General features: G+C 43.7%; 1 protein-coding gene across 2 annotated transcripts in view; it reads left to right on the forward strand.

The window, feature by feature from the left end:
- SLC28A3 (solute carrier family 28 member 3) overlaps positions 1–12,620 on the forward strand; it is a 50,759-nt gene that overhangs the window by 17,409 nt on the left and 20,730 nt on the right. Inside the window, exons 5-7 of one of the 2 annotated variants that reach the window (XM_080972653.1) lie at positions 1,198–1,387; positions 4,277–4,421; positions 6,286–6,399. In XM_080972653.1, coding sequence (XP_080828779.1) covers positions 1,198–1,387; positions 4,277–4,421; positions 6,286–6,399 — 449 coding nt within the window. The remainder of the gene's footprint in view (positions 1–1,197; positions 1,388–4,276; positions 4,422–6,285; positions 6,400–12,620) is intronic. The other variant, XM_080972654.1, reaches the window with a different exon arrangement.

The following is a 12,620-nucleotide window of genomic DNA, read 5'->3' on the forward strand; positions in this document are numbered from 1 at the left end:
GTACCTTTTGTGTGATATGAAGGTATGTGGTGATGGGAAAATGTTGCACTTCGGGTGGAGCTCTCAACTCTTCTCTGATCAGCAACAGAGAATTTCAAATAGATACACACATATCAACAAGTGTAATGTGAGCAAGTCTTCTTCTAATTTTATTTGTCAGTGAAGCATGGAAATTTGGCTTAGTTAAACATTAGATGTGATAGTGTGAGTGGTCCTTTCTGCTTTGATGGGTAAGGATGCTTCCACCATCCTCCCTCCTCAATAATAATAATAATAATTTATTTATACCCTGCCCATCTGGATGGGTTTCCCCAGCCACCCGGGGCAGCTTCCAACAGATTATTAGAAACACAACAAAACATCAAACATAAAAAGCTTCCCTGAACAGGGCTGCCTTCAGATGTCTTCTAAAAGTCAGATACAGTAGCATCTCGGCTTACACGTAAACTTCAGGTTGCGAAAGTGGCAAACCCGGAAGTGTTTCACCTCGTGCGCATGCACAGAAGCGCTCTACCATGCTACGCACATGCGCAGAAGCGGCCCCTCAGGTTGCGGAAACCTAGTGATCCAACTGGAGCTCCAGAAAGGATCCCGTCTGCAACCAGAGGTACCACTGTAGTTGTTTATTTCCTTGACATCTGATGGGAGGGCGTTCCACAGGGAGGGTTCCCCTACCGAGAAGGCCCTCTGCCTGGTTCCCTGCAACCTCGCTTCTCGCAGTGAGGGAACCGCCAGAAGGCCCTCGGAGCTGGACCTCACTCTTCCCCGGCATTCCAGCATAGGAAGCTGCCTTAAACCAAGCCAGATGAATTGGGTCCATCTAGCAGCTAGATTTTAGATCAATGTTGCCTACAGTGATTGGCAGGTTCCTCCAGGATTCTTTCTCCAGCCTCAACTTGAGATGTCAGGGATTGAACCTAGAACCTTTTGTGTGCAAAGCAGTTGCTCTTCCACTGAATGCTTCCCCAAGCATTTGCTTATCTCAAATGGAAAGGAAAATTGCGTCAATAAGTGCACTGGCTTATGCAAGTAGCACTGTTTGAAGTGCTGTTTTCCAAACAAAGGTTTGGATAATTATAGCAAAGATGTTTGAGGATTTTGTTGGGAGAGGAAACAAGGGAAGACAGGTATTGTATGCAATGGGCATGCCTCATATATGGCATATCTGATTTATGACTATGCTTGTTTCCATGACAGCTTATCTGGCCATGGTAATTGCGGCCTGTATCTTGAATTTTCGCAGAGCTTTGGCCCTTTTTGTACTCACCATCCTGGGCATTTTCTTCATCTGCTGGGACTTTTTGATGGCCAGATATGAGGACAGAATCGCAGAATCGCTTTCCCCTTGTGGAAAGTTTCTGGATACCCAGTGGTTTTGGCTGAAATGGTAAATATTGTGGTTTCCTTTCTTTGCAGATGAGTTAGTTGCTCTAGCTAATAATCATCACATAATGTATTCATTGAAATCACACTTTGAAACCATTTTGATTTATTAATTTTTAAAGAGGCAGGGAATATAAATGCAGCTTTATGAACACCGAGGATGGACCTTTAGGTGTTAATTCTTAGTAAATGTTAGTGCCTTCTTAACCCTGCAAAAGTCAAATTCAGTATATATAGCCATAAGATGGGTAGGCAAGAGCTGGCAACATTTGAAGCCACCTCTGCCGCTGTCTTTTTTCACAGCAGTTTGATGTGCGGCACTTAGCAGATTTCAGTGTTTAGCTTATTGGTATCGAAAGGTTATCAAAGTCCCCCTAGGAGGGAACCTCTCCTATTCACTCCCACAAGGAGTAGTGATGGCCACCAACTTGAATAGCTTTGAAAGACACATTCATGAACGATAAGACTATCAATGGCTACTAGCCAGGATGATGCCGCCGCCCTCCACTGTCGAAGGCAGTATGCCTCTGAATGACAGCTGCTGGGAATCACAAGTTGGCTGAGGTGCTGCTTTGGGGCAACCCATAGACACCTGGTTGGCCACTGTGAGAACAGGATGCTGGGCTAGATGGGCTTTTGGCCTGTTCTCAAGTTCTTGCGTTCTTAGCAAGAGTAAGCCAGACTAGTTTTGCCTTGCTTTTTGGCAGCCGTAAATATATGCCTTGTCTTGTTTGTAGGTAAACAGGGAGGAAATATAGGGGGGTTTTTTGTGTGTTGATGATTTATATCTGTTTATTTGTTTTAAGGTAATTGTAAAGTATTTTAAAAACATTTATGTGGGATGAAACATAACCCAAGAGGTCGGCATGCCTCTCAAAGGTCATGTACCACTGAAAGATGAATGCCTATATTCACGCAAACCTGCAGGTGGCCTTAACATTCTGATCTTATGCATGTTTTCTTGGGAGCAAGTCCCACTGAGTTCAACAGACCTTAATCCTAAGAACATATTGTTACACACACTCCAGCTGATGAGCAGAAGGAATTCACAGGAGTCCCAGCCTTGGGTTGGGTTTTGTTGGAAAGGAGGTCACTGAAGCCTTATGGAGTCTTTGTGACATATGGTTTATTTTCAAATATATAGAGAGTGAGCATATGATGGAAAGTTCACAGCACTGACACTCTAAGAAACCTTGCCCCACCATTAGGTTTTTAGGTGGAGCAACAATACCACAGCCTTGGATTCTCACAGACAGCAAATGAGGCCTTTGTGTGACACCTGCTCTTGCCAGGGGAGGGAGGGAGGCCTAGCTCCTCATCTAAGCATCACCTGCTATGATAATGAAACTTTGGACCAAGTTTACGTAACAAAGCCAATCTTTAACAGACCTAGATAGTGGCATTAATTTAACAAAGAAAGCAGTTTGACCATACCCCTCAACTGTCCTGGCAAAACTGGGATGTCCCTTTTTTTTGCAAGAGCCCAGCGCCCACTTTGGGCATAGTCATCTCATGCCACTATCTCACAGTGCCCCAAACCACCCATTTTTGGGCACTGCATGAGATTGCAACCCTGAAAAAGTCATTTTTCAGGGTCGCAATCTCATGCAGTGCCCAAAAATGGGTGGTTTGGGGCACTGTGTTCTTGTGCATGGTCTCTTGAGACCATGATCTTACGCAGGTCACATGACTTGTGTGGGAGTGCAACCCTAGAAGATATGCACCCAGGTTTTTCACCTGAAGGGCATGGTTTGACTATTTGAACAGTCTTTGCAGAAATACTATCTTATAGATATAAAACACAAGCTTGAAGAAGCCCCCAAATCCATTTAGTCTAACCCCAAATTTATTGCACTATGCATGGCATTATATTCTTAATCTGCATGGATTTCAGTGGGATGTAAGCATCCTAAGCTATGCATAAAAACGCGTAGTTGTATTTTTGGTGGAATTTATTGCTTTCTTAACCTTCCTGGAAATAACCTCAACTCAGACCTTCATTGGTTGGTGTCAGGGAACTGCCATCGGAGCCAGGGGGAGAGGGAGGGCTCCAGAGGGATTCCGGAGAGCGTCCCGGGAGGGAGAGAAGCAGCACATCTTCTGGGGAAGGAAATCAGCGTAGCACCAGTGGAGAAGGGGGGCAGATGGGGGAATCGGCGAGGTGGCTCCATGACTCTTCGCCGGGGACCAGCGGGGAGAGCACGGGTCCTCCGCTGCCCACACCCTCCCTGTGCAGAAGGCTTCCGCGCAGGGAGACTAGGCGGAGACTAGGCGTCAAAGAACTTCTGTGCTGGAAGAAGTTCAAGAAACGCCCACTGACGGATTCTGCCAGCGATTGAGACAGCCACGGGTGAGTGGCTGTCCGGACAGAAAAGGTTCACTCAGGCAACCCAGCCAGGTGTGGCGCCGATTTACGCACGAGCAACCCCTAGAACCATTACAGTTGGGAAAGAGCCAAACTAACCCCATCCCATTCAAGTAAGAAGTGGGAAGCATACATTTCTGTCTCTTGTGAAGATGGCACAACCTATGCTGACCCAAAAAACCTGAGCAAGGTTCAACCAGCCATCTGTTGTGACCTGCATGACAACCCTTCTGCTGTCACACCCTAAGGCAAGCAGCAGAAACAGGAGAGTGATTGAGCCTGTGGTGGGCTGCTGTTCACAGAGATGGCGGGCTGCATTTGGCTTAGCGCATGTGCTTTGTGAGGAAGGGTGGTACCAGAATAGTGCTTCTGTTTTGCTACTGAAAGTGATTTGTGGTTGTTCCAGATTTAGTTTTATTGTGCCCCGTGGTGAAAGGCATGTAACCATTTTTTATATAAATAAGTTGCCTAAAGCTGAAGGGAAAAGAAATTTCGACCAAGATGATGGTTGTAAATCTTTTTACCTAGGGCAGTGTGGATATCACTAGCAGCTGCCATCGTGTGCTGGCTTGTCTTTGACACTGCCAGACAAGGAACCAACCAACTCATTTCCTTTGGCGGCCTTATAATGTATGTCTTCTTGATGCTGATCTTTTCCAAGTACCCAACTAAGGTGAGTCCTACATTTGCTTTGTCTGTGGCTTCATGTACTAACACTATAGATTTGGATCCCGGCGAATAAGCTTACTTGCAGCAAGATTCCTAAATAATTATGTATCTGCTGCCGACAAATACCCAATTTGGGAGTCAAACTAAGTCAGAGGCTTGATGTGAGTACTTTTAATACAATTTATTAAAAAACACTCTAGGCAGATGCTTTTATCTCCTATGGTCACAACTGGGCCAGGTCACTCAGAAGGAAAAGATTGGGTTGCACCAGAATCTTGAAGATGCAGCCTAAGTTTAAGAGGGCTGAAAATACCCTAAACCTAGTCAGGGCTCCAGAAACATATAGAAACAAGCCACAGAATATGCAGAGTTAGCCTATCTTTCTGAAAGAATTAGAGATAAACCTAGGCAAAACTTCATTTTAGAATGGGATCATTAAGAGATACTTTTAAAATAGTTGCTGCAATCTGAATACGGTAATCGCTTTCGAGTAAACTCTGTAAATTTATATTAAGAAAAAAGATATGAAACACTAAATAGTGTGTTATGAAACAACTAAACAAAATCATGCAATATTAAAAGAAAGAAATATGGAAGGGACGGGAAGTCAGATGTTCGTGAAGGAAATTTATTGCTTGAAAAGTATATACTTTTTGTGGTGATTGATGTTTTTTGACGGATTGGTAAAGATGATTATGAGTTTTTGTTGTACAAATATAATTACGAACAATAAAGCATAAAATAAATAAATAGAAACAAGCCACAATGAAGAACACAGAGGAAGGATCACCAGCATACCCAGAAATGCCAAACTGCATCTTTAATAGAATCCAGTGTCCTCTTCACCTTGTTTTATGAATATCCCAGCTTTTGAGAGTTCTGGTTTGGGGGGAGGGATACATCATCTGCTACAATCATCTCTGCTATGATGACAATAGAAGGTTGTTCTTTGATCACCAAAGAAGATCAGTTAACTCTGATTTTCGCGCCGAGAACCAAAGCTTTCATTGGAATCATAACCTTAATCCACTGCCCTAGTTCACCACAAGTCACTGAGCTGTTTCCTAAGATTTTTAAGTCTCTTTGTATATGAGGAAATAAGCAACATAGAAGAGGAACTGCATACAGATACAAATTCTGATAGTTAAACCACTTTTCTGGAACAATTAATGTCTTGATTGTAACCCATAATCCTCCACATAGAATTTCTAAAAACACCAAGTGATAATAAGCCATGAGTCTTTTCCCATGAGTCTTATTGCCCCTAATGGGCCAGTTCTGTTACAATGAAATCCAAACCTGACCCCATTAGCTTTAAAATAGTTGAGATTTATAATCTGGGAGAAAATCGCAAAGCAGAAGATAGAACTGTTCATAGTGGGATCTTCATATTCTAAAATAAGTATGTTCTGGAAGCTTAGATTGTAAAATTCTTCCAAGTGGTCAAGTATCAGAACCACAAAACACGAATACACACATGTGCCTTTAACAGGTTTTTTCCCTTATACAAGAAATTTTAAGCCGTAATATATAAGATATATATGGCAAGGTGTTAGGAGTTCAAGAAGTGCATTCTAGTCCCCTCCCTTAATTCTCCTATTCCAATTGTCAGCATTGTTATTGAGCATGCTCAGTCTTCAAATAACTGTTTTAGGAAGGTGTTTTCTTCTGGTCCCCTTAGTTTTAAAACATTTTTGGTACTTCTGCAAATCATGGGGTTTCCCTGTATCTGTAGATTTTGCATTCATATTTGTTAGTGGCACTGTTTGGACTGTAACCTTGTTCATGCTCAGCGCCTGAGATTGCTATTAAATTGGTCAAATTTGCATTCTAAATCGAGTGCTTTCTTTGTTTTGATGCATGGCTAGGTTGTATGGAGACCAGTAATTTGGGGGATAGGATTACAGTTTATTCTTGGACTAATAACTTTGAGGACAAAAGTAGGATTCGATGCATTCAACTGGCTTGGTGGTCAAGTGCAGGTAAGCCATTTTTTTTACCTATATGCATCAGCAAGAAGAGCTGAGTGGGTGGCTGCAGGAGGGGAAAGAGAGCCCATGTGAGTGGCTCCATGAGGAGCTATCCCAAAGTAGGTTTATCTGCCATGTCCTGGAGGCTGAAGCATACTCGCCAACATGCTGCAGAGGAAAATCAGGATGTGCATCTTTTGGGGCTATGCAAGTCACATGACTCACATAAGAACACCCCCACCCCCAAACACACGTCTTTTGGGGCTGTGACTTTTGGGTGATAGAGTGACTGCTGCTGGTCACGTTAAAGGGGGACAGAGAAAGAGAAAGACCTAGATCTAAGAGATCCATTCCATGGTGGACAAGAAGGTGGGTGGTGGTGGTGGGGAAGAGATAATCTTGTTAGGATATTGATGTTCCGTTCCACCTTAAAAGGAACAGGCAAGACTGTTGTGTGTCACATGCCTGTTTAAAGTCCAGCACAGCCTGCTGGGAACTTCCGTTGTGGATAGCTTTTGATTTTGTGCTTCCTGCTCTTGGACACGAAAGAGAGCAGACATGTATTCTTTGTCCTGAACTATGCTGAATAAAATGCTTGTAAATACACTTTACATATGCCTCTGTCCGCCACTTCCATTATGAAGAGTTATTCACACTGCTGATTAGAGCGTGCTCAAGTTTCTGAAGGCTTCTGAAGTTATGAGTCACTGATTGATGCTGTTCCAAGGGAGACCGGAGTTCGCCCGGCTGCCAGCCAGTGGGCTGGAGCCAGCTGGGGGCCTGCGAGTTGCCCCTGTTCCCTGGACGCATCCCAACAACACTCATTAGCTCAGTGGGGCAACCCCAACGTCAGCGAAGGTTGACTGAGGGAACCCAGAAGTAAGCTTAGAACAAGCAGTGGCACTGGGGTGGGAGCTCACCACCTGATGTCACACTGCTGCTCAAGGAGCCAGGTGACATGTGCAAGCCCAAAAAAGGTGTGTCTTTCGGGGGCATACTCTCATGGAAGCCAAAACAGGATACCCTGGGATCCAATCAGAAGCCAGGATGGCTTCTGTAATTCCAAGATGTCCCACTTAAAGTGGGACAATGGAGGGGTTTTCTGAAGGGAAGCAGCAAAGTAGATCACTCATAGAGCGATTACTTTTGATACGACCTGATCCATGTGTGTGACTCCCGGCCAAGATGAGACTGTCCACTTTTCCACCAGGGCTCCTGTATCTTCCTTTCATGGAGGATAATATTGTCAGTTTCTTGCCATGATGGCTATTGCCCTGCCTCCACAGTCAGAGAAAGCAATGCTTCTGAATACCAGTTGCTGGAAACGGCAGGTGGACAGAGCACACTTGCGCTTGAGTCCTGCTTCAGTGGCATCTGGGTGGCCACTGTGAGAACAGGATGTTGGGCTCAATGAGTCATTGCCAAAGCAGGTTCCATTTTAGACAAGGCCTTCCGTGTGGGAAATGGAGGGATGCCTCTGCTAAGATAGTACTTGTCAGGATTAAGCAGTTAAAATTGAAGCATTAGTGCAAAGGTCTACACTGTCGGGATCTGCATTACGACCGAGCTGATAAAGCTCATTTTCCTCCAGCCGAGCCTTTGGAATCGCCTCCCGACGTGATTAATGACCTGAGCCTTTGATGAGGCCTCAGACACATTCCCATCCAGCAGAGAATCAAAGCAGCACGCGGAAGTGATGAGATTTATGGCTACATGGCTAAAGAGTTTATTTCTAAGCTACGCAGACAAAAAACACATCCTCTCTCTATGAAAGCAAAGAGCAACTGAACAACAAAGGAACAAAGGAACAGGAAACCACTAACGTCACATCCGTCTCCCGTGAGACTTCCAACAACCTGGAAGGTCTCTGGAATGTAAACAGAGTCCTGTGACTCCAAGCAGCTGCACAGTGGCAAAACAGAAACTAACATACATTAGGAGTGAGGAACCTTTGGCCCTCCAATTACAGTTGTACCTCAGGTTAAGAACTTAATTCGTTCCGGAGGTCCGTTCTTAACCTGAAACTGTTCTTAACCTGAGGTACCACTTTAGCTAATGGGGCCTCCTGCTGCCGCCGTGTGATTTCTGTTCTCATCCTGAAGCAAAGTTCTTTTTATAAAGATTACCCGCTGTGGGATCCCACAGCTAATTCTCCCCTGGTCTCCTCGCTGGCCCAAATAGAACTAATTTAGCCAGCTAGCCCTGGTGATCATCTAATGTTTATTGGATGGATTTTCCCCTAAATTGATTTTTGATTTTATTGTTATTCATGTTTTATACCCTATTTTATGCTGTTTTTTGTAGCATCAATTAAGTGTTTTAAATTTGTTGTTAGCTGCCCTGAGCCTGGGTATAAATAAAAAATTATTATTATTATTATTATTAACCCGAGGTACTATCTCTGGGTTAGCGGAGTCTGTAACCTGAAGCGTCTGTAACCCGAGGTACCACTGTATGTAGGACTACAACTCCCATCATCCACAACCTTGCTGCCCAGACTGCATGACCAATGATTGGGGATGATGGGAGCTTTAGTCCAACAGTGTCTTGAGGCCCACAGATTCACTGGTCTGGATTCACACCTGTAACCATTTGGATAAATTAAACATACAGAAATATTTTCTCTTGTGCCAGGAAAAAAGTCAGGTGAAGAAGTAAGTGCAGGAAGTGCAGCATAGGTTATTTTTAGGAAACAAGGAAATGTACTGGACATGAACCTGTGTAAATAGATACAGTACCTGAAGGAGTTGTTTATGGTGAATGATGTTCATTTATTTCAAACTACTAGACCTATAACAATGCGGCTCTACAACTCTTGAACATTTTCCATTTGCTGTTCAGAACAAGTACATTCTGTTACATTTCTAAAAGCAGTAAGCTAACCACACTGACATTTAACTGGCGGCCTCACAATGCTTCCATTAGTTTAAAACCATCAGTCCTCTCTACCTTTTATACTAGCAGCTGCTTTTGTGGGAAGGGAGTGGAAAGCATTGCAAACACACCTGAACTTACAGCAACTCTCTGGAAGACCCACGTCCAAACACGGAGGCTGCACAATGACAATACATTTGAAGCACTGGTGTTTGGATCAGGAAAAGCTCAGGCCAACTTAACACAAAATAAGAATGGCGATGGCCACTTCTCTTTTTTTAAAAAAAAAATAATATTTATTATTTTTCCAAAAACTTAAACACTAAAAAGAAGAAAAACAATACAATACAACACATCAAATTAACAAGACAAAACAAAGACAATAAAATAAATCATACAATTTCATTATCCCATCTTTCATTCACTTATTTCCACGACCTCCTCACACCTCCCTTTTTGTATTCCACTTCTGTTAATTATTTCAGCAATTCCTTTCCATCTTCCTCTGTTTTCTATCCTATAATTATCTTAATTCATTCTAACCTTATTTTTTCCTTTAATGCTCTATTAACCTATTTGTACTTAATTCCTTATAATATTTCTACTAAAACCATATAACTTCATTCCAACTTTTTTCTAGCATTCATTAATTTTACAATATTTCTGTAAGTAGTCTTTAAATTTCTTCCAATCTTCTTCCACCGACTCTTCTCCCTGGTCTCGGATTCTGCCAGTCATTTCCGCCAGTTCCATGTAGTCCATCAGCTTCATCTGCCATTCTTCCCGGGTGGGCAAATCTTGTGTCTTCCAATACTTCGCGATGAGTATTCTTGCTGCTGTTGTTGCATACATTAAAAAAGTTCTATCCTTCTTTAACACCAATTGGCCGACCATGCCCAGGAGAAAGGCCTCTGGTTTCTTCAGAAAGGTATATTTAAATACCGTATTTTTCGCTCTATAACACGCAGTTTTTTCCTCCTGGAAAGTGAGGGGAAATGTCTGTGCGTGTTATGGAGCGAATGCCTACAGATGGCAGGGGAATCCGCTGCAGTTGTGAGCAGTCCGTGGCTCTCTTTCAAACTGCAAAGTGGGTGTAAGCGGCTCCTGTCAGCGAGCCGAGCCGGGGAGGAGGGAGAGAAGCAGATCGGGGTTGGTTGCTTTAAAACAACCCCGTGCTCTATGTCCCTCTCTCTTCTCCAGTGAGCTGCTAAGTAGCAGCAAAGCTTTTCAGCCAGCCTAGCCGGGAGGAGGGAGAGAAGCAGATCGGGGTTGGTTGCTTTAAAACAGCCCCGTGCTCTATGTCCCTCTCTCTTCTCCAGTGAGCTGCTAAGTAGCAGCAAAGCTTTTCAGCCAGCCTAGCCGGGAGGAGGGAGGAGGGAGAGAAGCAGATCGGGGTTGGTTGCTTTAAAACAGCCCGTGCTCTATGTCCCTGCCTGCAGTTTTTTGCTGTCCGATTTTGGATCAGCCACTGTAGGGGCTGTGTGTGTGTGTGCTTGAGCTATCGTTCTCCTCCTCCTCCTTCCTGTTCACTCTCACAGCGCCCCAGCGCTCTCCTGCGACTTTAGAAGTGATACTCTGTGTGTCTCTGTGTGTGTGAGGCATCGTTCTCCTCTTGCTTCCCCTTCACTCTCCCAGCGCCCCTGCTACTTCCAACGCCCCTGCGACTTTAGGATTGATATTCTGTGTGTGTGTCTGTGTGTGTGTGTGAGGCATCGTTCTCCTCTTGCTTCCCGTTCACTCTCCCAGCGCCCCTGCGCTCTCCTGCGACTTTAGGATTGATACTGTGTGTGTGTGTGAGAGAGAGGGGGGGGGGTCGTTCTCCTTCTCTTCCTTCCCACTCCCAGTGCCCCTGCCTCTCCTGCGACTTTAGGATTGATACTCTGTGTGTCTGTGTGTGTGAGAGGGATTGTTCTCCTCCTCCTGCTTCCTGTTCACTCCCCCAGCGCCCCTGCGACTTTAGGGCGACTTTAGCATGGATCCACATGGATCCTCAGGATTTTTGCATTGGGCTACCCCAAACTCACCGTCAGATCACATGTCTGTGGCCACAGCATGAACCACAAAAATCATACATCCACTGTTTTGTTTAGAATATTTTTTTTTTTGTTTTCCTCCTCTAAAAACTACGTGCGTGTTATGGTCTGGTGCGTGTTATAGAGCGAAAAATACGGTACCTTTTTCATTTCATTATAAATCATCTCCCAGAATGTCTTAATCCTTGGGCATGTCCGCCAAAGGTGAAAGAATGTGCCTTCAGTCTCATTACATTTCCAACATTTATTTTCAGGCAAATGGTAAATTTTTGCAAGCTTGACTGGTGTCATGTACCACCTATAAATCATTTTCATTAAGTTTTCTCTTAGGGCATTACATGACGTAAATTTTATACCTGTGGTCCATAACTGTTCCCAGTCAGCCATCATTATGCTATGTGCAACATCTTGTGCCCATTTAATCATAGCTGATTTCACCGTTTCATCCTGAGTGTTCCTTTTCAACAGCAGGTTGTACATTTTTGACAAATTCTTAATTTTGGAATCTAGCAATTCTGTTTCCAATTTTGATTTTTCCACCTGGAAACCAACTTTTTTGTCCAAATTATATGCCTCCATTATTTGGTAATTAATAATGGAGCCAATCTTGCACTTTATTTTGGTGATGGCCACTTCTCTTTGTATTCTGATGTGATGGAAATGCTGTATAAGAGACTTGAGCATCATTTCCAACTGACTGTGCATGTGCAGGGATACAGGGCAGGATTAGGATTCTGCGTGCAGGTTTGGAAAGCCCCATTGAGCTCAATAGGATTTACTCCCAGGTAAGGTCCCATGCATACGGTCTTTGTCCTGTGATTTAAAGTCATGAGCCCAAGAGGCGGTTTTTTGTTTGTTTTGTCCTGCCACTTTCCCCTGGAAAAGTTTACTGCTAAATCAAAACAAATGCCAATCAATATTTGTTCTGATTAAGCAGTAAATAGTGGGTTTTCCAGGGAAATGGGTGGGAGAAAAAAAACAACCCACCTCTCAGACTTGTGAGTGGAAATCATGAAACAAACGCAAATATGGATAGGTGCACAGTAAGTCTAGGATTGCATCCTTAGCCAGTCATCAGTTCTGTTAATCCACATACACCCACATGTATAATCTCTGGCAACATCTCTGCCTCCACTAGGTATTGTTCTCCACTGTATTGTTCTCAACAGATCCACCTACTGAGGCAGACCAGATGGGACTAGGGATGGACGGGGGCAATTTGATTCAGTTCACATCTCAGGTCAACCTTACCAAACTCACATTTTCCAAAACAATATGTGAAACAAAACAATTTGAAACACATCTTCAAAATTCTTCAAAATACAC

The sequence above is a fragment of the Podarcis pityusensis genome, assembly GCF_964106645.2.
Source record: "Podarcis pityusensis genome assembly, chromosome: 11".
NCBI lineage: Eukaryota > Metazoa > Chordata > Lepidosauria > Squamata > Lacertidae > Podarcis > Podarcis pityusensis.